Below are 24595 nucleotides of genomic sequence, written 5' to 3' on the forward strand. Positions count from 1 at the left end.
GTTTGCCCGACTTATGCTTGAGAGAAAAAGTGAACCGTTGGATATAAGAAACTCACCGAGCATGCATCCGATTTAGATTCTTTTGACTATTGATGAACTTTAATGCTTGATGATCGGTATAAAGGACAAACTCTCGTTGGATTAGGTAGTGCTCCCACACCTTGAGCGCTCTTAAGACAGCATAAAGCTCCAACTCATTTGTTGACCACTTTTGTCTTGCTTCTCCGAGCTTTTCACTAAAAAATTCCACAGGCTTCCCTTCTTGAGATAACACAGCTCCTATCCCGACGATTGATGCATCACACTCAATTTCAAACAGCCTGTCAAAGTCGGGTAAGGCAAGTACAGGTGCCGTGCATAGTTTTTCTTTGATGATTGAGAAACTTCGCTCAGCTTCGTCACCCCAGTTGAATTTTCCTTTCTTCATACACTCAGTGATTGGTGCTACAATACTGCTGAAATTCCGAACGAACCTTCCATAGAAAGTTGCTAACCCATGGAAACTTCTTACTTCTCCCACTGTCTTGGGCGTAGGCCATTCTCTGATGGCTCTCACCTTTTCTTCATCCACTCTGATTCCATCGGCACTAACCACAAATCCGAAGAAGACTAATTGATCCATCATGAAGCTACACTTCTTTAAGTTGATAAACAACTTATTTTCACAGAGGACCTCCAATACTTTCCTCACGTGATCCATGTGATTCACCGGGTTGCTATCATCGAAATAGACAACAATAAAATTTCCGATAAAAGGTTTCAATACCTGATTCATGAGTCGCATGAAAGTGCTTGGTGCATTTGAAAGACCGAAAGGCATCACCATCCACTCGTAAAGCCCCTCTTTAGTCTTAAACGCAGTTTTTGTGACGACCCGTTTTTTTTTTTTTTTTTGAAAACGTACAAACGGATCTTCACAGTGGCACGACTACATGTCGCTCAGCCAACATATGGCACATGTCCCATAACATGCATCTAATAATCAGAGTTACATTTAACAGCGGAATATAGTAATCAATGTGTAGCAGAACACATATCATAAGCGGAAATACATCTATTATACAACAGTTAATTACAACCAGAGCCATTTACAAGTCTATCTATTTAAGGCTTATATAACATATTACACTAATTACATTCTAAAATATACGCTCAATAATACATGTGCCACGTAGGACACGAGCCATAGATAAAATACCCAAAATGCGGACTACCCATGAGTCCGTGACTTATGACTGTCGCGATGTGCTCCAATCATAGTATCCCATACGCTAGGTGGACGAGTCAATATCTATATCCGCAAAACCTGCAACCAAAGCATCAATGTATGCACGGTTGCGGGGGTTGCCGCATCCGTACAGGTGGAATTATGAGCCCACCGCCTTAGCATAAATAAATACACTAAGACCTCAGAGGTATACTATTCACTAAGTTTTCGCAAAGAACCAACCTTTCTTTTCTAGTCATGCGTATACTATAACAGCCACCAATTTTATAAACTTTTGTTTGAAAACCCCCATAGCTGATATAGTAGACACTGACTAATAGAAAACATTTAAACCATACTACGCAGCTGAGTTTATACGTAGAATTTCCATTGTTGGATACAACTACATACATCCTCACCTACTATATTACCTTTGATCTAGTAAGACTTAGAAAACAATGGCATTTAAAACATGCAACCATCCGATATAAATATACATAAGTTCTTTTCCATTGAGACTCTTATGCATACTAATACGTCTAGCAAAACTACCATATATATAAAACGTGTGGTCATCCGATAGAAACATACATAAGCTCTTTTCCATTGAGATTCTTATGCATATTAATACGTCTAGCATAAAACTACTATATATCAAAAACATGAAAACAATTCAATTATCATGAAACAAATGCTGTGCATGCGTGTCGTACGTTTGCCTAAGGGAATTGAACCCCGGTCTTATTCGTATGCCTAAGGGAATTGAACCCCGGTCTTGTCGTATGCCTAAGGGAATTGAACCCCGGTCTTGTCGTATGCCTAAGGGAATTGAACCCCGGTCTTGTTCGTATGCCTAAGGGAATTGAACCTCGGTCTTGTTCGTGCCATGCTCAATGCTCGTGCTCAAATACTATACATTTAATTTCATAATCATGACTTTAACACATGCTTTCTTTACAAAACATAATCAATTCAACATGTCTTTTTTTAACAATTTGCATAACTTAAATCTTTATACTCACTCTAAACTCACCAATCATATTCATAGTTCAAAACATCATCAATATTTCAATATACTCCAAAGTACTCAAATCATCCAAAACAATTCATAATCAACATACAGTTGGTTCAGATTTGTAAAACAATATATATTTTGCAATTAATCATTTATGAAAATAATACTTCTCAGTGAGTAGAATACTCACCTGGCTGCGCGGATATTAAGCACTAGGTCTCCTAGACACCACCATGCAATGCATTACTGTAAAAACAATACATTGCACATTATTGACAACTTCTAATATTGGACTCACATTTAGCTCCTAAATTGCTCAAGAGCTAACCCATGGAAAACTCATAGTATTTTAAGGATTCCAAACGCCTACCCATAAATCCTAAACACTAATTAAAACTCAAACAATATTAATCCAAAGTATTCACTAAGGGTTAAATATTAACATCACTATTTAATTATTTACCCATAAAAATATATTAATTGCTAACCCATAATTAATTCAACTAACTCATACATTATTTTCACTAACACTTTTATAATAATATTAGCCCTAAAATTATATTCACTAATCTTTAGATTATTTCTCGCTAACATTTTCTCAATATCATTAACTCTAATATTATGTTCATAAATCTTTTTACATCAATTACTAACATATTAGCATAATTTAATTATCTAAATTTTAATCACTTAAAACTCCCAAATTAATTTAGCCCATCGAATTAAGGTTTCTAAAATTAACCCATGGTTTATGAAACACTAACTTAATCACCAAAAATATTAATCTCACTCATAAACACTAATATATCTAGAATAACATTAACCCATAACTTAGGGATTAAAGAAACTTACCTAAAAATTTACCCAAATAATACCCGGTGTTTGGGAATCTTTGCAAGCTCCAAATAACACAAAGCCTAAAGAAAACACTATATCAAGCTCATATTTTGCTAGATTTAACCAAAAATCTCAAAATATGAATTTAACTATTTACCTCAAAACGATCGGTAGAAACGTAGATCGGGCTTCGTAGATCACGTTACCGAAGTCGGATTTGAGTTTGGACGGTTGGATCTTCATAGATCATAATTTTTGTATGAAAAATCATCTCCTTCCTATTTCTTTTTCTCTCGGGTCAGATGACCCCGCCATCAGGCCCTCTTTTATATATATATATATATATATATATATATAATTTTATTTTCTAATTTCTTTTATTTTCAATTTTCTTTCCTAATTTCTTTTATAATTTCATTTTTATTCTATTTTCTTTTATAATTTCTTTTTCTTTTCTATTTCTTTAGACCTAAAAATATTCCTTTATATTTTTAGTGACACTAAATTAATTTAATAAATTATTTACTTAAATTTTATACTTTAATTATTAAATAATGTCCTGGACATTACAGTTTTCCATTCATCTCCCGGTCGTATACGGATTTGGTGACACTCCTCAAGTCAATCTTCGAAAAAATCTTAGCCCCAGATAGCATATCAAACATGTCACTTATTCGGGGAATTGGAAATCGATACTTGATCGTGATCTTGTTTATTGCTCGGTTATCCACACACATTCGCCAACTTCCATCTTTCTTCGGTACAAGTAGGGCCGGTACTGCGCATGGACTCATACTCTCGCGCAGATGTCCATTCTGAATTAACCCATCTACCTGCTCTTGCAAAATAGCATTCTCCTTTGGGCTCATTCGATAGTGTGGCAAGTTTGGGAGACTTGCTCCTGGCACTAAGTCAATACAGTGCTGGATATCTCTCATGGGTGGCAGGCCTTCGGGCATCTCTTCAGGCATGATGTCTCGAAATTCTTCTAATATCGGTTGCATTATCTTGGGAACTTCTTGTGAGACGGAATTCGGCGTTCCCTTAGTCACCAATGCTACGATGTCTCGGGCCTCCTTAACTTCTTCTATAAATTCTGAACTAGTGGATAGGAGGACCGGCTTACCCTTGGAATGAGTTGAATTTTCGACTTCTTGTAAGGGTCGAAATATTATCTTCCGACCATCCCGAAAGATAATGTAAACATTAGCCCTTCCTTGGTGCTGGGCATCCACATCAAATTGCCAAGGTCTTCCCAGGATTAAGTGGCATGCGTCCATCTCGACTACATCACATGAAAGAGAATCTGAGTAATGTTTACCGATTGAGAATGTGAAACGACTTCTCTCGGTTACTAGTGTCTCGGTTCCTCGCTTGATCCATCCGATCTTGTATGGAGCAGGGTGCTTCTCAGTTTTCAAACCCAACTTCGATACCATCTCCTTTGACACTACATTCTCCCCACTACCACCATCAATAATCACATCACATACCCTTTGGTTGACTGTGCAGCGAGTACGAAAAATCTTGTGCCTTTGGGATTGATCTTCTTGCCTCGGGGTCAAGAGTAAACGTTGAATTACTAAGGATCGGGAAAGTGGGATTCCCTCATCAGCGTCAGCCAACTCCTCTTCCTCATATTCGGGTGTATCATCAACTCCATGCTCGGATCCTTCTTTTGGCTCAGGTTCGATCAAGTTTACCATCTGTCTCCGGGGACATTGATGAGATCTATGTCCTGGTTGGTTGCATTTGAAACACTTGTCTGGACCGGGCCGTGCGTACGGATTGTTGGTTGGTTGTCTCTGGATGTTTGAACTGCTACTGGCTCCTTTTCCCGTGGAAGTCACAAGTTGACTTGGTGTGACCGTCGGAACTAGAGATTGCTTTCCCCGACCTTGTGTTGCTCTCGTTGAATCGCTCGGGTTTCACTCCCAAGCTGGTGCTCTAGGCCGCTCCAATTGCTTCTCGGCTCGAGTTGCCAAGCTAACTGCCTCGTTCAAAGTAAAGACAGGATGCATAGAGACTTTATCTTGTATTGCTACACGCAGTCCACCAATAAACCTTGCAACTTGTTGATCTTCTGTCTCCATGAGATCATTCCGAGCGGATAGGCGATAGAAATCATCAACATACGCCTGGATGGTTCGACCTCCTTGTCGACATTCTTGGTATTGCTGGAATAGTCGTTGCTCAAAATCCGGTGGTAAAAACCGTGCTTTGAGTAGCCGCTTCATCTTCAACCATGAAGTTACCGGTCCCTTCCCTTGTCGGGCACGAGAAATCTGTAATTTCTCCCACCAAGCAGAAGCTCCTCCCTTGAATTTGTATGCCACTAATTTCACCTTGCGATCCTCGCGAATATTCATGTAATCAAAGAACCTCTCTACCTCTGTCACCCAATCTAGGAAATCTTCAATTTGAAGATGCCCGTTGAATGATGGGAGATCAATCTTCATTCGGTATTCATGGGATTCCTCCCTACCGTGATCCTGACGTCTGGGTTGCTCTCCATAAGCATCCCGGTGGCCAGCGCCTTCATAGACATTCCCCATATGGCCAGCTCCACCGCGCTCATAACCTCTGAAGCCTGCGCCGCCGCCATGACCGGCGCGCCTACGTCCTTCACCTCGTCGATCTACTCCATCGTTCTGTCCGAACACCCCTTCAGCGAAGTCTTCATCGTCACTAAGATCCTCATAGACCGGTGGTCGGTTTATGGGTGCAAGTTGTCAGTGAAGAATAGGCCTCACTCGAATCCCATCGTCATCATGGGCATCATTGTCCCTATGATTACGATTAGGACCCACGTGCATGCGCTCTATCATCTCTTCTCGCATTGTTTGCTGGAACTCTTGGAATTCGGCTTTCCAAGGAGCCTCCCTGTCACGATCAACGTCATTAGGGGATTGTCACCGTTGTGTTGATTGGCCATGATCAGGATAAAGCCTGCTCTGATACCAACTGACGTAGCGGAAGACTAAGGTAACTAATCAAAAAATAGCGTCTTCGATTCTGCAAGGAGAAGCGTCTTCGTCTTCTACCCCAAAAGATAAAACAAGCCCGCAGGCTAAAAGAAAGATAAAACTCCGCAGAGTATTTGAGAGATAATTCTCTGATTTTATAACAATTCAATTGATTGAGTTTTGACATAATAAGCAAGCCTATTTATAGGAGAGAAATACTTGTAGAGAAAGTAATCCTAATCCTAATAGTAATAGTAAACCTTATTCTAATAACAATAGTAAACCTTATCCTAGTAGTAAAAGTAAACCTTATTTTAAAAGGAAATCAAATAAATAAAAACTATTTATTAGGGATCTTCTAGAAACTTCTAGGGACCTTCATGTGCTACATCATTGACTGGCAGACTATGTTGGCCGAAGCTTGTAGCAAGTGGAGTTCTAAGAGCATGTTGGATGTCTTATGCAGATTAGTTCTTAGCTCTACTATTTATCATATTTTGCAGGCTAAGAATGCTATTAAATTCCAGGGCCGAGTTCTAACAGAGGAGCAGATTCTTCATAGGATCTATTGGGAGGTCCGTTCACGCAAATCAGGGAAGGGGAAGTTCCCTATTTCTAGAGTAAATGTTTCTCTTTGTCATGTTTGGATTATAGCAGAATCAGTCTTGTTTGGATTTCTAGTTTCCTTGTAGTTTAGCTTTCTCTGTTTTGATGCAGAGTAGTTTTTGAGATTTGTTGTTTTGATAGGTCTAGTTAGACTTTAGTTTGTAATTGCAGTTTGTTTGAGAAAATGCTTACTGATTCATTTAAAAAAAAAAAATCTTTTCTTTATTAGGATTAAGTTTACTTTTACTACTGGAAATATGTTTAATTTATCTACAAGTATTTCTTTACTGTTTATATATATATATATATATATATATATATATATATATATATATATATATATATATATAAGTGAGTTTGCAACGTAATAATCACACAATTGAATTATTTATCAAATCGGAGAATTTTCTCGAACGCTCTACGGAGTTTCTTGTTCTTTTAGCCTTAGAGCTTGTTTTATCTTTGATTAGAAGGTTTTATTATGATCATGGCTAATCAGCACAACAGCGATAATCCCCCTAACGACGCCGCTCGTGAAAGGGAGGCTCCGTTGAGAGGCGAACTCTAGGAGTTAATCTAGCAAACAACGTAGCATGCAATCCAGCAGCTGCAGGATATGTTGGAGCGAATGCAGACATGACCTATTTGTAATCACAGGGACGAATGGACGATGATACCCAAGATAACGATGAGATCAATGGAGAAACGTGCCATGAGTTTGAACTTCAAAGCAATGTCACAACCCAAGAAAACTGGTAACCACATGTATTATTATTCGTAAAGGACGAATCAATATTATTGTTGGAGTTTCTATAATCATTTATAAATCCTAATCTCCCTTAATAAAGAATCAATTTGAGACTTTACATCCATATAACACATTCACAATCCACCCACTCAATGTTGGACTAATTTTCTAGAATATGGCAGCTCGCAAGTGAGATATTGACAAATGGAAAGACAAGATCATAGTGAATCGATTGGTGAATAATGGTGAATGTATAGTAAAGCTAGAGCCTCAAATGGAGTTGAGTCGCCTATCATGAGTCTATAGTAAACCAATTTCTAGACTTCACATTTTTCAATGCTAGCTGTTTTATTTTTTAAAAGTAGAGTTCTTACAAGCTAGGTGTTTAAAGGCCGTTTGAGATTGCGTTAAAGAACTTAAAAAAATACTTTTAATACATAAAAGGTTGTGTAAAATAAAAATGAATATGTTAGATAAAAAATTCAAAAGTTTTTCTTTGGGTTTTTTTTTCGTATTAAAAAAAAAACATAAAAATGAAACTTTTTCTCAAAAGTTCTTTTTAGATATAAAATCTCTATTTTCCAATATAATCCCAAGCATGCTTAGTAATGGAACCCATATGAACATATGAGCAATTGTTTCTTTCTCTGGCTGTACGTGAATATTCTTCCTCAGTGTAAATTGAGCTTAATTATCTCAATAAATTTATCGTTCTATTGCATCGAGAAAACTAATTTTAAGGGTGTTTTGATAAAGAGTAGCCCAAAACTATCATTTTTTGCTGATACTAGTGAAATGAAAGTATCATTCTTGCTGCCTCATAGATATGTAGACAATCTCCCAGAATTAGATTAGTTTCTCTGTGATTTAATTCTTGATATTTTTTTACATGTATATATTCTTGTATATGTGCTACGTACGAAATATAACAACAGATATCAAATTAAAGAGAGGTATAGAACAAATGGAAGTTCCTACTAATTGGTAGCTTGACTACATGAATCAACGGTATCAACCCATACATGCATTGTGGGTTTACAGAGAAATTTATATAATAGAAAATTAATAATAAAAATGATGGTAGTACTTCTAATCAATGAAAATCAAATGTTCAAGTCTTGATGGAAATATAAAGAAGAACATCAATTCAAAGTTTTCGTTTGCTCAATTCTTTCTTTCGTATTGTTTAAAATTTATTGACTAGCTACCTAGCTCTAACAATTTCCCTTCCTCTTTGCTTGAGTTACATTTCTAATTTTGATCATCACCTGCCCAATGAACATCTTTTGCTAAATATGCCTACGTACGTTTATGTTGCCCAATCATATATGTTGAGCACATATATGATATGATACGATTGGTAGGTTAATTCAAGACGACCTATTCATCCCCCTTCTAAGTCTAGCATCTACAGTAACAATCCATAACTACCAAATAAGACTCTTATCTTCCTGGTGACCTTACTTCTTTCGAAGTTTGTTGCAAATTGAACAAAATCCAATGCGGGTTGCAAATAATTAATTCTCAAGCTCCAAGACATATACATGTGTCAAATTAAAGCTTGTTGGTAAAAAAGAGAGAGCCTAGCATGAAAGAGAAGAGAATGTCAGTTTAGCCAAGGTCATAACTTGCATGGGAACCAAATAAGGTTTTTAGGCAATCTCAACCACTTCAACTTTGACCTCTTGCAAGTACAAAGCAAGTCATGATCCTTGACTACCAAACAAGACTCTTATCTTCATGTTAGACCATACTTCCTCGTAAGCTTGTACTGTAAGGCGAACAGTCTCCATTGTAGGATGCCAATAAAACTCTGGCTCTAGGATATATAATGTATCAAAAGCTTTTTGGTGAAGAAGAGAAGACCCAACATGAAAGAGAAGAGTTTGTTAGTTTAGCCAAGATGACTTGCGTGAAAACCAAATAAGGTTTCTAAACAATATCAATCCCTTTGACCAATTGCAAGAAACAGACAAGTCATTCTTGGCTACCAATCAAGATTCTTATCTTTATGTTAGGTATCACTCCCGCTTAAACTTGTACCACAAATTGAAGAATCTCCCAACATATGCTGCAAACAGTATTTTGACTTTGTCTGTTTAGCCAAAGTGACATGCGTGAAAACCAAATAAGGTTTTCAAACAATACCAATCATTTTAACCTCTTGTAAATAGCAGACAAGTCATTCTTGGCTATCAAACGAAACTCTTATATATCGTCATACTAGATTTCTCTTCCTCTTAATTAGCTTTGGCTGTGAATGAACAATCCCCATAAAAAAAGTACTCCTAATCAATGGTATATAATATTTAAAAAGCTTGTTGGTGAGGAAGAGAAGGTCTAACATGAGTGAAAAAAGCTTGCCAGTTAAGCCAGAATGACTTGCCTGAAAATCCAACAAGGTTAATTAGTTTCTAGACAATGCCAAACGTTTTAACCTCTTGCAAGTAAAGGAGGCAAGTCATTCTTGGCTATCAAACAAAATTTGAATCTCCATATTAGACCTCACTTCTTCTAAATATTCCTGCCCCAATGGGAAGTCTTGGAGTTTCTATTTATAGGCACTGAAAGAATTGACACTAGATTCGGGTCGCAAGCTTTCTTGTATAGTTTTTCTTCTAGAGATCAAATGCATCGTCTTGTATGCTGCCCATAAATGGAATATATTCCTTTTCAGTTGAGGGGACCTAAACATTAACGTACAATATCTTCATGAAGACCTCAATTAATCTGCCACTAGTCACATGCTTCTCCTTGGTCAAGCCACTTGTAGTGAACAAATGTACTCTACTGATAGCTAGCTAGACCTTCAGCTGCAATACAAAGGATGCATGTGCAACATCATAGAGCTCAACTTGGTTCAACTAATTATTTTATAAGAAAAGAAAGACTTTATTCATAAATATAAAGGTGAGTTTTTTAATGGCCAAAAATCTTGTCAGTTTATTTCCAAATCGCTGAATATATAATTAGCAAAATTCCTTGAACTCAAGTCTTATAAAAAATGTAAGGCCTATTTTAACTACTAAGGCTTGCATTCTGGTCTTCTAAATTATCAAAACCTTAAGAAAAAAAAGAAAAAGAAGAAGCCTATTTTAACAAAATATTCCCATAATACCCTTGTCAAGTGTCATTTTTCAATTAAAAAATAATAAAAAATTCAAAAAATTTAAAAAAATTTAAAATAAGTAAATAAATAAAAATTTAAAAACTTAAAAAAAAAACTGAAATTTTATTTTTTATTTTTTTTAAAAAATATTGCGATCGACTGGAAGACGTACTACTTCTTTCCAGCATCGTCGTTGAGTACGATATGATGCACGCATGTAGCTTGGCGAGCTTGAGCTCAGCTGAGATTAACGAGTTGATGATTGCGAATTAGAACTCGCAGAATCGGGCTACAAAATCGGTCATCACGGCGTTGTAAGCGTACGGTGATCGGAGAGGTGTCGGGAAGATTGGGTCGCAGTTGGAAAATAACGTCACCCCCAACATTCATCTTTTTAAAAAAATATAAAAAAAATAAATTATTTTTTTTTCTTTTTAATTGAAAAATGACACATGGCAAGAGTATTATGGGATATTTCATCAAAATTGACATTTTTCAAAAGTTTTGGTAGTTTGGCTTCGGGGAACCAAAGTGTAAACCTTAGTAGTTTAGGGGGCTATTTGGAGAAATTATGGTAGTTTGAGGAGCTAAATTGTATTTTTCCCATATATATAACCATTTCATTTTTTTCTAAGCAAAAAAAGATCAATTTAAATAATTTAATTTGTACCACACTCGTGTAGTACGTACGGCTAGCTCTATGAGCTTTGGTCATCAGGGACGAATTAAACTAAGGGGGTCCGGGATGGACTTTTGGTTTTGAAATTTTTTTCTTAAATTATTTATTTGAAGTTAAATTATATATATATTAAACTTAATCCTAGTTAAAATTAGACTTAACTTATGCTTTTTGCCAAATAAGAAATCCAGATTTCGTCTGAGTTTGATAACGGATCGAGTTATCGATCTGCTCTCATCCTCATGAACTGTCATGCATGGGGCTCTCTGACCTCCTGATGTTTTGGAGATGCCATGATGAAAATAGACGTGTTTGACGAATTTGAATTTTGACTAAAGTTAATATATTGGAGGTAAGACTTTGGTGATAGCAAGAGCTTACAACTAACAATTACATCTTTTAGTCCAACCCCTTTTTAAATTCCAATCTCTGGGGAACATGATTCTAATGCCAATGTCAATCCAAATTGGATGCCTCCCCCTAAAATTTGCTTTTCTTCTTATTGACTTTCTGTAAAGGCTCTCACATTATGGATGTTAATTAAGTTTAACTATTCTATTTAGTTACGTTTGTTTTAGTGTAAAATAATTTTTATTAAAAAATGTTTTCAACTGGAAAAAGTTGTTATTTTTTGCTGTTTGTTCATTTCGGGTGTGAGAGGGCGGCAGAAAATGATTTACGCATATGAAAAGTGCAAATTATTTTATAACTCGTGAATGTTATTTTTCTTGGTCATTCAGAAACATTTTTAAGTTTATGCCGCACTAAACACTTTTTTTTAAAAAAAAAAAACAAAAAACTTTTTTAGAAAATATTTAACACTAAAACAAATAGGAAAACTTTTTTTTGAAGTCATGATTCATTGCAGTTGTGTTAGCAAAACAACTCTAAATTGTATTGACATATATGAAATACAAGAGGCTAGGGGTGAGTGTAATATAATATGCAAAAGTTTTTTTTATTTAAAAATTTATTTTTAAAAAATAAAAAATAAAAAAATAGAAGAGAGAGAGAGAGAGAGAGAATTGAAAGGCTTGGTTGTATTCTCTTAAACATAAAAAAAGATGTAAAAAAATCAAATTGATGTTTAATATATCTAAAAAAAAGGGTAATTTTTTTGGTCTCGTCCAATATGCTCCCTTAATTGATGGTCAGTTAATGGGCAAATTCTTTTTTGGGCCAACTACCAACGTACCTACCTCTCTTGGATTTAGGACCTCTCTTTCTCATATATATAAATTAAGCCTTAATCAATGTCAAGAATTTCAACAGAACATGTAATTGAAGATCTTACCCCCGTCGTTTTCACTAAACTTTTGATTTATGCTTTTTTTCCCCAGGAAAAGAAAATAATGCTTGTATAGAAGTCTCTAGTCAATATTGTAACACCCTGAGCACTATTAACCGGCTAAGTTTGTTAACATTTAAATTTCAGACAATTTACGTCGCTTATTTCACCGTTCATGTCGTGTTTAAAAGACGCGAAACAGTCTTATATATATATACGTGCAAGCACTACAATGCAAGAAATAATATTAGAAAATATAATTTACTGAATCATAAGATCAAACATTAAATTAATTTAATAATAAAACTTAAATAATCAAGTGATTTTCCATCTGTGCCCTATGAAACATATTTAATTAAAATACCTAAACATAATAATATAAACATGTGATTAATGCAGATGCCCCAATAGCCTAAATCATCCCGGTGGGACGGACCCTAGAAGGAAATGAATTTTAGCAAAGTTATTTATTAAACGGTTATATGACTGACATACACCTGAGATGACGTATTATTGAAAATTAGCTTTTGAATCAACAATGATTTATAAAAAGAACAAAATATTAAATGTTGATTTATTGATTTTTATTATCACATTATCTTAATTGTATGATAGTAGTTAAATAGCATTTCTCAATAAATTTTGTTAAAGTTGGATTTCTTTTAATGCATAGCGATATCACCGTTTCTGACCACAAAAAAGCTTTCAAACAACTCATGCCGAGGTTACGTACGTCTTGATAATAATTTGTATGTTGTAAACATCTGTTCTATCTGTAACGAGTTTTACGTACTTTCAAACTTTTGTTCTTTGGAAATTTCACTCAAATCAGTCGTCCACGTTAAAATATTACTTGTCTCAAAAGAATAAGTCGGTAGAAATAGGTAAATTTATTTATTTAATTAATACTTTAACAATTTTTCTTATGTGTGGGCTCAAACTTCCTTTTAAGAAATAAGACCCAATTAACACGTGAAATATTTAATTGAAATGTGAGGTAAATGAAAGAGATAGAGTTCTAAGGACCTTTACTCTGATACCATGTTAAACCATCACTTGTCCTCAAATTAAAGCTTAAACTGATAAGAAGAGATAAATTTAATCACTTAATCAATATTTTAATTAACAGTCGTCCATGGGCTCCCATACCAGTCCCCTCTCCCTTTCTCTCTCCCATATTAGACATGATGATTCATTGATTTGATCTCCAAAAAAAAAAAAAAAAAAAAAAAAAAAAAAAAAAAAACAATGCTCAAAAGGCTATGGAATAAGGCACCGAGCACCAAACAAGCTGAGAAAAAACCAGGAATATTGGTCTGAACGGGCCAATCCCTGTATATTTGTGAATAAAGCTAGCTAGTCTTTCTTTTTCTTATAAAATAATTAGCTGAACCAAATTGAGCTCGATGATGAAAATCCTTCCAAGGAGCCTAAGGTCTGCCATATCAGTAGAGTACATTTGCTCAGTATAAGTAGATTGACCAAGGAGCTATCCATGTGACTAGCTTGTGGCAGATTGAGGTCTTCGTGATCAGTTTTCTGCGAGTGGAAATTCTTTCTCCACTGCTGAGCTGAAAGTACATGAAGATATTGTACATTAATTAGGGTACCCTCAACTGATAAGGAATATATTCCATTTATGGGCTGCAAAATGATGCATGCACTTGACGACAAGAAAAACTATACAACAAAATTGGCTACCCGAATCTAGTCTCAATTCTTTCGCCGCCTATAAATAGAAACTCCAAGACTTCCCATTAGAGCAGGAATACTTGAGAGGAAGTGAGGTCTAACATGAAGATTAAAGTTTTGTTTGATAGCCAAGAATGACTTGCCTCCTTTACTTGGAAGAGGTTATAAAGTTTGGCAAAGTCTAGAAACTAACCTTGTTGGATTTCCAGTCAGGTCATTCTGGCTTAACTGACAAGCTTTTTACTTTCATGTTAGACATTCTCTTCTTCATCAACAAACTTTTCAAATATTATATGTCAATCATTGATTAGGACTTTCGCAGTAGTTTTTATGGGGATTGTTCAGATCGCAACCACAGCTAATTAAGAGGAAGAGAGATCTAGCATGAAGATAAAAGTTTCGTTTGGTAGCCAATAATGACTTGCCTGCTACTTACAATAGGTTAAAATGATTGGTATTGTTCGAAAAACTTATTTGGTTTCCCCACAAGTCACTTTGGCTAAATTGACAATCTCTTTTCTTTCATGCTTTGTCTTATTTCTTTACCAACAAGTTTTTATATATCCCAGAACCAAAATACTATTTGCACCATATATTGAGAGATTCTTCAATTTGTGGTACAAGCTTAAGCGTGAGTGATGCCTGACATGAAGATAAGAATCTCCTTTGGTAGCTAAGGATGACTTGCCTGCGACTTGTAAGAGGTCAAAGTGATTGATATTGTTTACGCATCTTATTTGGTTTTAACGCAAGTCACCATGACTAAACTAACAGGCTCTTCTCGATCTTTCATGTTAGGTCTTCTAAGTAAGGTCTAACATGAAGATAAGACTCTTGTTTGGTAGCCAAGGATCATGACTTGCATGGTACTTGCAAGAGGTTAAACTTGAAGTGATTAATATTTTCTAGAAACCATATTTAGTTCCCATGGAAGTGACCTTCGCTAAACTGACAGGCTCTTCTCTTTCATGCTATATCTTCCCTTCTTTATCACAAAAAAAAAAAAAAAAAAAAAAAAAAAAAAAAAAAACTACATTTTATGCCCTTCTTTTTAATGTTGTTTTGCTCAAACATCACTAAACATAATTTTTACGTCATTTACTGTGCAAACAGCATAAATTTATTATGCAGGGGGACCCGAGTCAGACGATGCTGAGTTGTCAGATTGCACATTGATGGCGCTGAATTACTTGGGGCAGGCAGATCAGCGCAAAATTGGCAAGAAATAAAACTACCACGTGAATTCCTATAAAGTTCCTAAAATATCCCTTTAATGTATGGTCCCTAGAAGCTTTATTTCTTTCCTTTTAGGATTAGGACTTTATTTTACTTACCTACTAGGATCTTTATTTATCTCTTTCCTTTTAGGATTAAGACTTTATTCTCTTTCCTTACTAGGACAAGATTTACTAGTTGCTTTATTTATTTTTCCTTATAGGATTAAGACCTTGTTCTCTTTCCTTACTAGGACAAGATTTACTAGTTGCTTTATTTATTTTTTCTCTTAGGATTAAGACTTTATTTTATTTCCTTACTAGGACTAGATTTGTTTTATAGACTTTATTTTATTTCCTTACTAGGACTCGATTTGTTTTATTTATTTCTTTTCATTATTAGGATAGATTATTTGCTCTGTAAGTAATTTTCTTTTATAAATAGGCTTGCCTACTATGTAATGAGACAATCAATCAATGAATTGAATTATTATCAAATCAGAGAATTTCTCTCAAAACTCTGTGGAGTTATATCTTTTAACCTGCGGGCTTGTTTTATCTTTTGGGGTAATTTTTCTGTCTTCTTCTTTACAAACTGCCCGTTGATTAACCTACAGAATAATCGTTATTTTGTTCCGGCGTCAGTTGGTATAAGAGCTTCAGCACTTTCCTGAGATGAGTTCTTCATCAGTTTCGATGGCTGGTGGTCGTGGTTGTGGTGGTTGTTATGAGCAGGTTCCGAATGAGGAAGCTCCGGACCGTGATCGTAACGTTCAGGATGTGATGATTGAGGATTTGCAGAGGCAAATTGCAGAGTTAACCCAGCATCTAGCGGCACAGGAAGTCGGCAATCGTGAAACAGAGAACTTCGATTCCGATTCCACCTTTGACAACCCATATCACAATCCTGCTCCAAACCAGGGGCACCGTGGTTAGGAAAGTCATCATGGAGTCGTCGATTTCAAAGTAGACCTGCTAGAATTTTCTGGCACGTTACAAGCCGAAGGTTTTGTCGATTGGTTGAATGAGTTGGAGCGGATTTTCGAGTATAAAGATGTCCCCGATCGTGACAAAGTGAAATTGGTCGCCATCAAATTAAAGGGTAGAGCATCTGCGTGGTGGGAGTAGTTGAAGTGGTCAAGAGAGAGGCAAGGCAAAGCCAAGATCACCGATTGGGAGAAGATGAAGATCAAGATGAAGAGTCACTTCCTTCATTTCGGCTACACTTAAACTCTGTTTCAGCGACTTCACTTGTTGAGGTAAGGCATGAGATCGGTGGATGATTACACCGAGGAGTTTTATCAATTGGTCGCACGGAACGATCTATCTGAGACAGAAGAGCAGATGGTGGCGCGATATTTGGGTGGATTGCGACAACCCCTACAAGATGCCCTCAGCCTGCACTCGTTGTGGACTGTTTCTGAGGCTTATCAACGTGCACGTGTCGCAGAGAAGCAGCAGGACAAGCGGCCAGTGGTCAGAAATAACCAAGGCAATCACCCTGTTCGCCCCCAAGAACCTCGCCCTGTCCAGCCGCCATCACGGGGGTAATTCTAACCCTAATATTAAGTGTTTTAGATGTGGTGAATTGGGACATAAAGCGACTGAATGTAGGAACCTGCCAGTCAGAAGGGCAAGAACCTCCTACTTAAGGAAGACTTGGTAGACTACAAGTATGATGATGATGGAGATGACGGTGTACTGAATGGGGACAGACAAGAGAATTTGGTCATTCGTAAGAGTCTACTGACTCCCAAGGGCGACTTTGGAGACGAATGGTTGAGAACCAATATTTTCCACACAACTTGCACAGTGGCAGACAAAGTCTGCAAGATGATCATTGACAGTGGTAGTTGTGAGAACGTGGCGTCTGAAGAAGCTATCTAGAAACTGCAGTTGGGGACAGAATGTCATCCTTAGCCCTACAAGCTATCGTGGCTCAACAAAGGGAGTGAGGTAAAAGTAGATAGACGGTGCCTAGTGTCCTTTTCTATTGGCAAGAAGTATTTTGATGATGTTTTGTGTGATGTAGTATCTATGGACGCTTGTCATATATTATTAGGCAAACCTTAGCAGTATGATTGCAATGTGGTGCATGACGGCAAGAAGAATACATATTCCCTTAGCATCAAAGGGAAGAAGATTGTGTTAGCACCATGTCGGGACGGAGCCAGTCCTGCCCCGGTAGCCGATAATACTAACCTGCTTTCTATGTCCAGGTTCTTAGTCGAAGTTGAGAGTGAAGATAGAGTTATGCTTTACTGCCTTGTGGGAATAATGCAGTAGACGAGACTCCAGAATTGCCACCAGAGGTGCAATAGATACAAGCAAAATTTGCCTAAAACAGGTAAAAAAGCAGGACCACAGGAATGAGCCCATTCGAGATATTCTATGGTCAGAATCCATCCGGAGTACTGGACTTAGCTCCTGTCCCACGTGTAGGTCGTTTGAATCCTAAGGCAGAAGAGTTGACCGAATATCTTCGAGGCATCCTTGAGCAGGTGAAACTGGCCATTCAGGAGAGTAATGACAAGTACAAGTCTCGGGTGGACCGTCATCGTCGTCAAGTACTTTTTGATGTTGGTGATTTTGTTTGGGCAATCTTGACCCGTGACCGGTTTCCTGTTGGCGAGTATAATAAGCTTAAGGAGTGGAAGATCAGACCCTGTGAGATATTGCAGAAGATCAATGATAACGCCTATAGTTGCATCTCCCCAGTCATTTGAAGACGTCTAATGTCTTTAATGTGAAGCACTTGAGCCCTTGTTTTGCGGATTCCGATGACATTGCTGTGAACTCGAGGACGAGTTCTTTCCAACCCGGAGTGACTAATGCAGGGAGACCCGAGTCAGACGATGCTGAGTTGTCAGATTGCACATTGATGGCGCTGGATTACTTGGGATAGGCAGATTAGCACAAAATTGGCAAGTAATAAAACTACCACGTGAATTCCTATAAAGTTCCTAGAAGGTTCCTAAAAGATCCCTTTAATGTATGGTCCCTAGAAGCTTTATTTCTTTTCTTTTAGGATTAGGACTTTATTTTTCTTACCTACTAGGATCTTTATTTATCTCTTTCCTTTTAGGATTAAGACTTTATTCTCGTTCCTTACTAGGACAAGATTTACTAGTTGCTTTACTTATTTTTGCTTTTAGGATTAAGACCTTGTTCTCTTTCCTTACTAGGACAAGATTTACTAGTTGCTTTATTTATTTTTTCTCTTAGGATTAAGACTTTATTTTATTTCCTTACTAGGACTAGATTTGTTTTATAGACTTTATTTTATTTCCTTACTAGGACTTGATTTGTTTTATTTATTTCTTTTCATTATTAGGATAGATTACTTGCTCTACAAGTAATTTTCTTTTATAAATAGGCTTGCCTACTATGTAATGAGACAATCAATCAATGAATTGAATTATTATCAAATCAGAGAATTTCTCTCAAAACTCTACAGAGTTATATCTTTTAGCCTACAGGTATGTTTTATCTTTTGGGGTAATTTTTCTGTCTTCTTCCTTGCAAACTGCCCATTGATTAGCCTACAGAATAATCGCTATTCTATTCTGGCGTCAATTTATGCCGTTTATTTACAAGCGGCATAAATTTGTGCTGTTTATTACAAAATTGGTGCCATTTATTATGAAAACGACATAAATTGCTGTCGTTTGCACAATAAATGGTGTAAATTTAGTGCAGCTTACTATTCAAGCGGCATAAATCTTAGGCCGTTTATTTACAAGCGGCACAAATTACAAAATTGTGCCATTTAATATACAAACAGCATAAATTGCTGCTGTTTGCACAGTAAGCAGTGTAAATTTAATGCCGCTTACTATTCAAGCAGCATAAATCTTATGTCGTTTTGGAAAAATAGAGACTTCTAATTGAACCGTATATGTGTGCAACGTGTAAAAAAATATTGTAAATGTAGAATTTGAAGAACACAAATATTTTGTTGAGGAAGTGGAAACTTAATTAAAAGAAAAACCACTCTGTAGCAACCAAATCCAGGAAATCCAATATTAGAAAACAAAGCTAGTACATAGACAGTAACACTCACATACCCGATGGAGCGATCGTATCTAGTACTCTAACACATAATCCAACATGAACGCCTCCCAGCCAAATCTCCTACTTGAAGATGTCTTATATAGATTCTTTTACCTTAGGGCTCCTCCCTAAGATAGACTTCAAATACGAGCACAACAACAACACAACAACAACGGCTTGAGAGCTAGCGGATCTTCACAATTTTTTCCTAAATAATCTCTTTAAACTATAGAGAATTCATTACCGAATTTTGTAAATAATACATGCCTAGATGCCTCTATTTATAGGCTACAGATGTCCTAAATCGACACTGATTCGAATTTTTATAGGTGGCTTCTTGACACAAGCTGAGGTCGTCTAGAAGGTGAATTGTGCAACCGACTTTCCATAACGGGCAAAAAGCTTTTCTAAATAAGGCCGCGTCCGGACGGTATTGCCCTAGCATCCAGACTGTTGCACTTTATCTGCACGTTACTTCCATAATATGAACCACGTCCGAACAGTGTTGCCCTATCGTCCAGACGGTTGCAGAACTGCTTAACACAATTTCCTTAACAATGAATTAGGCGTCCGGACGGTGTAGCCTTGGCGTCCAGTCGAGAGTAAGCTGTCTTCCCAATCTGTGTTGGCAAATGAGAGATGGAATATTTTCAAACCCTAAAGAGCGTCCGGATGTGTTGCCATGTCATCCGGATGGATACAACCTTGTACTGTTGGAAGCTTCTTGACATTGATGGGCATCCGGACACATGGCTGGGCCGTCCGGACTGAAACTTGGGTTCCGACTTTTCTGAGTTAGAATCTGCACAGAATCTTTTTTGAACATCTTGCAACACTTTTCTAAATTGAAGACTCTGAAATAAACAGTATCCTTGATAAAAACAACAACATTACATAACAGTGATTTTGTCAAACAGAATGTAACCAACAAAACTAACATTTTAATATACAAACGACATAAATTGCTGCCATTTGCACAGTAAGCCGTGTACAAACGACAACAATTTAATACTGTTGCAAAAAAGAAAATAAATAAATAAACAATAAAGGGATTAACCAAACCTTATTTTATCAAGAATCTACCATTCCTCCTCCCAAGCATTAACACCCAAAGAAGGATTTAAGTAACATAAAACCACTCCAAATCAGCCATCAAACACTCTAAAACTGAATTTTGACCAACCGATATCCATAACCAAGACACACACATACAACAAGCCAAACACCCAAACAATCATCAACCACCAAAAGTTCCTTAACAAAGCATCAATTGGTGGCCAATAAAATTAACTTGAAATCCAAACTCCCAATTTCTTATTCAACCAAAATACACCAATTAAAATCACCCTCCAAAGTTTCGAAATTAAAAGACATCCATGTCATAATATCATATTTCATCAATCATAATAGAAAATTAATATCCAAAGACCCATTCAATCTAACCCTAGAATTTCATCTCATAACATTGCCATGAAAATCCACAATCATCCGCCCAATTACATAACCCATGGCAACCTACCAAAATCAACCCAATCAATTGTTTCAAACAAACCCATTCGATTCAACCACCCAAGGAAATCTTCCACAAACTCATCAATCAAAACCCAAATATCAAACCCATAAAAAATCTAGCTTCAAGAACACCAACCCAAAAATCACCTAAACAGAAAATTGCAATCAAATCTCTAAACAAATCGGTCCAATAATCGACAATCACCAAGGTAGAAAACCCATCAAAAATTCTAAAAGCTAAAGGGAAGATGATTTTTACCTCTCTTGCTACACATAACCGAAACCCCCATTTTTCTTCATTTTTCTGCAACTCCCCTCTCAACCTCGATCTATGTCTTCTAGCTCTCACGGTGGCTCTCTGTGTCTCAGGTTCTCTCTCACCCGACGGGTCTCACGGGTTGTGCAGGTGTGGGTGTGTGAGAGAAGGACGAATAGAGGAAGAAGAAAGAAGAGGGAAATGAAGCTGGGCGTGCGAGTGACATGGGAGAAGGGAGAAACAAAGGGAAAAGAAAGAAAAGAACGTGCGTGAGAGAGAGAGAGAGAGAGAGAGAGAGAGAGAGAGAGAAGAAAAGAAAAGAGATGAGGCGGGACAGTGGTTTGTTGATTGGTTGGGAGAATATGGGCTAATCTTCTCTTAGCCATTTTGGTGATGACTCGTGACAGGATAGGATTTTCTTATTTTAAAACCTCCAACTTTTATTAATTATATCAGGACCCCCACTTTATACTATTTTTATCGTTTATCAATTGTTATTTAGTCCAACATTTTTAATTCCATTAAAACTTACACTTATAATTAATTATGTATTCAACTAGGGCCTATTATTATTTCCTAAGGACTCATTAGTAGCATTTTATTATTTCAATTTTCATTATTTTATCTTAGACTCATCTTATAACGGATATTATAAATACTTATCCTTTAAGATCTGATTATTAGTCTCAATTATTTAATAAATATAATTTATTAAATGATAACTTCCTACTTATTTTAATGGCCTTTAGAGTATTAAACACGATTCCAGGTGCTGAAACCTCTGGGATTTTGCGGTGTCCTCCTTCGAGCCCCTAAATTGGAAGGAGGCGCTGGGTGTGGCAAGATGACGGGCTGTCGGAAGGCTATGCGAAGCGGTGTCCCCAGCGTGTGGGGTGACGACTTGCTGCGAAGGAGTGAAAAACAAGAATAAAAAATGATACAAAATAGATTTTTGTGTAGGGAGAGGTGTATTTTCGGGCTTTTGGGCTAAAAGAGTCACAGGCCATGCACGTGACTCGGTTTCCACCTATTTAGACGGCACAAAGTGACGAATGGGGCAAAAAAATAAGCAATTGGTAGTTTGGGGGGCTGGATTGCAAGCACTGATAGTTCTGGGGGCCATCCAAAGAATGAGTGATAGTTTTGGGGGCTTTTTTATATTCATCCCTTTCATTTTTCTTCTTAAATTTTTATTTAGTTAAAAATATATCAATCTTTTAACTTTATATGTTCTATATTGCACGGAGGTATACTATTTTTGCAATAGATTTTCTTACTACATAAATATTTTAATTTATAAATTGAATTGTTATATAATTATACTTTTTAGTTGAAATATGATGTCAAACGATACGATTTATAAATTTATTGTTACAAATATATCATTCTTTCAACTTTGTTGTCTGCTAAAACAAAACTAAATAATTATATGTTTTCTCTCGTATAGATATATCTTAAATTTTAATTATAACATACAATACCTCAATCTTTTTTAACAGGCGATAAATTGTTTTTGTTTTTAAATTCTTTTAGATGTTTAGATTTGCTTGCTAGATAAATGTTTTAATTTATAAATTGAACTATTGTGTAATTTTAGTTTTTAGTTGAAATATCAGGTCAACTCATACGATTTATAGATTTATTGTTAAAAATATATCAATCTTTTAACTTTATTGTTCGTAGAAATTTATCGTTAAAAATATATGATTCTTTAAACTTTATTATCTGCCAAAACAAAACTAAAATATATATATATATATATATATATATATATATATATATATATATATATATATATATATATATATATATGTTTTCTCTCACATAGACATGTTTTAAAATTTATTTATAACGGACAATATATCAATCGTTTTTAACAACGATAAACTATTGCAGTTTTTAAATTTATTAATTTGTATCATTAATTTCTAAATGTTTAGATTTACTTGATAGATAGATATTTTAATTTATGAATTAAAGTGTTATGTAATTATACTTTTTAGTTGAAATATGAGGTTAACTATTACGATTTACAAATTTATTGTTAAAAATCTTGTAACTTTATTATCCCTAGAAATTTACTGTTGAAAATATATCAATCTTTTAACTTTATTGTCTGCTAAAACAAAACTAAAAAATTTAGATGTTTTGTGTTGCTATATTTAAAGATAAATTTAAAATTTTAAGATCATTTGTATTATCTACGACATTTATAAAACTTAGCTTGGTAGGATATGTTGTGATTGAAGTATTGAAATTAAATTATAATAAAAAATCCCGTGTATCAGTGCAGGTTATGAGCTTGTTATCGTTAAATAATGATTATGAATCTTTAATTTACATTTATTTTCTAAAGAAACAATGGATAGGGCATAGAGAAAAGTTTTTCCACAAAGAGCCCACTTCTATGGCTCTTGGTCTGCCTTTCTAATTGACTGCCATGCAAATATAATTGTGTTCTTTAGATCTCCTGTCCTAGCTAGCACTCCATATTGTCGTTTCCCGGAAATGAATGCATAATTTTTTATGCTTTTTTTCCTTTCACTCTTTCTTTATCATTTCTTTTTCTCCCTCGATTTTTTATTTTTTTATTCTTTTATTTCTAAGCAAATTAGGAATAGGTACAGGAACTGGTTTTATGGTATTTCATGCTGTATTAACTTCCCTTCGCAGAGTTAACATGTAATTGCATCTATGTGACAAAAAGAAATAATGAGAGAGCACTCATCAGCATTAATATTAGGTTCATGAGTTCATCTATAAAATCCTCATCTGTAGGGATGTCGATCATTTTAAAGGCAGCGAATACTTCTTCATCGTTATCTTGTCCACTACTAGCTAGCTAGCCATGCAGATCGAAGTCTAGCTCCGAGCAGAGACGGAGGAGAGGGGGGGCCGGTAGGGGCCATGCCCCCCCCCCCCCCCCCCCCCCCCCCCACTTATTTGAAAAAAAAAATTATAAGGATAAAAAGAAATTCTAAAAAAAAAAAAAAACAAATAATTAGCCCATTGGCCCCTTCTCAATTTGTTGGCCCTTACCCAATTAATTTTTGTTCATTAACGAAATAAACCTAAAACAAAGCCCAAATCCACATATTTGTTGTAATCTTGTAGTCTACGGCCAAACAACTCAAATTTTGAAACAAAAATATTTAATAAAAAGAAAACTGAAACAAGAATACAGAATACCTCTACTCTTCTCCATCCCTCAAGCCTCAGCCGACTCACTGCTGCACTGCTGAGTCTGCAGTTTCCAGTTTGCACACCAAATCCGCCGGTTCCATGACACATGGTAATTTATTGTGTTCATATTTTTTGTTGATAACTATTGATGACTTTTGTTTTCAACTTGACTTGAACAAGTGAACTTGTGTTTGGGCCATTTGGCTTTCGCCTTTCTGAGGAAGAAGAGG

General features: G+C 35.9%; 1 protein-coding gene and 1 long non-coding RNA gene across 2 annotated transcripts; both read right to left on the bottom strand.

The window, feature by feature from the left end:
- Nucleotides 1–913: 913 nt before the first annotated feature.
- LOC133869450 (uncharacterized) lies at nt 914–3363 on the bottom strand. The gene is made up of 3 exons (XR_009900451.1): nt 3217–3363; nt 3075–3139; nt 914–2468 (listed from the first exon to the last, which is right to left on the bottom strand). It is a non-coding gene; the product is annotated as an uncharacterized LOC133869450 (long non-coding RNA).
- Nucleotides 3364–3625: 262 nt separating this feature from the next.
- LOC133869257 (uncharacterized) lies at nt 3626–4765 on the bottom strand. The gene has a single exon (XM_062306212.1). The coding sequence runs from the start codon at nt 4763–4765 to the stop codon at nt 3626–3628; it is 1140 nt and encodes a 379-aa protein (XP_062162196.1).
- Nucleotides 4766–24595: the final 19830 nt, after the last annotated feature.

The sequence above is a fragment of the Alnus glutinosa genome, chromosome 5, assembly GCF_958979055.1.
Source record: "Alnus glutinosa chromosome 5, dhAlnGlut1.1, whole genome shotgun sequence".
NCBI lineage: Eukaryota > Viridiplantae > Streptophyta > Magnoliopsida > Fagales > Betulaceae > Alnus > Alnus glutinosa.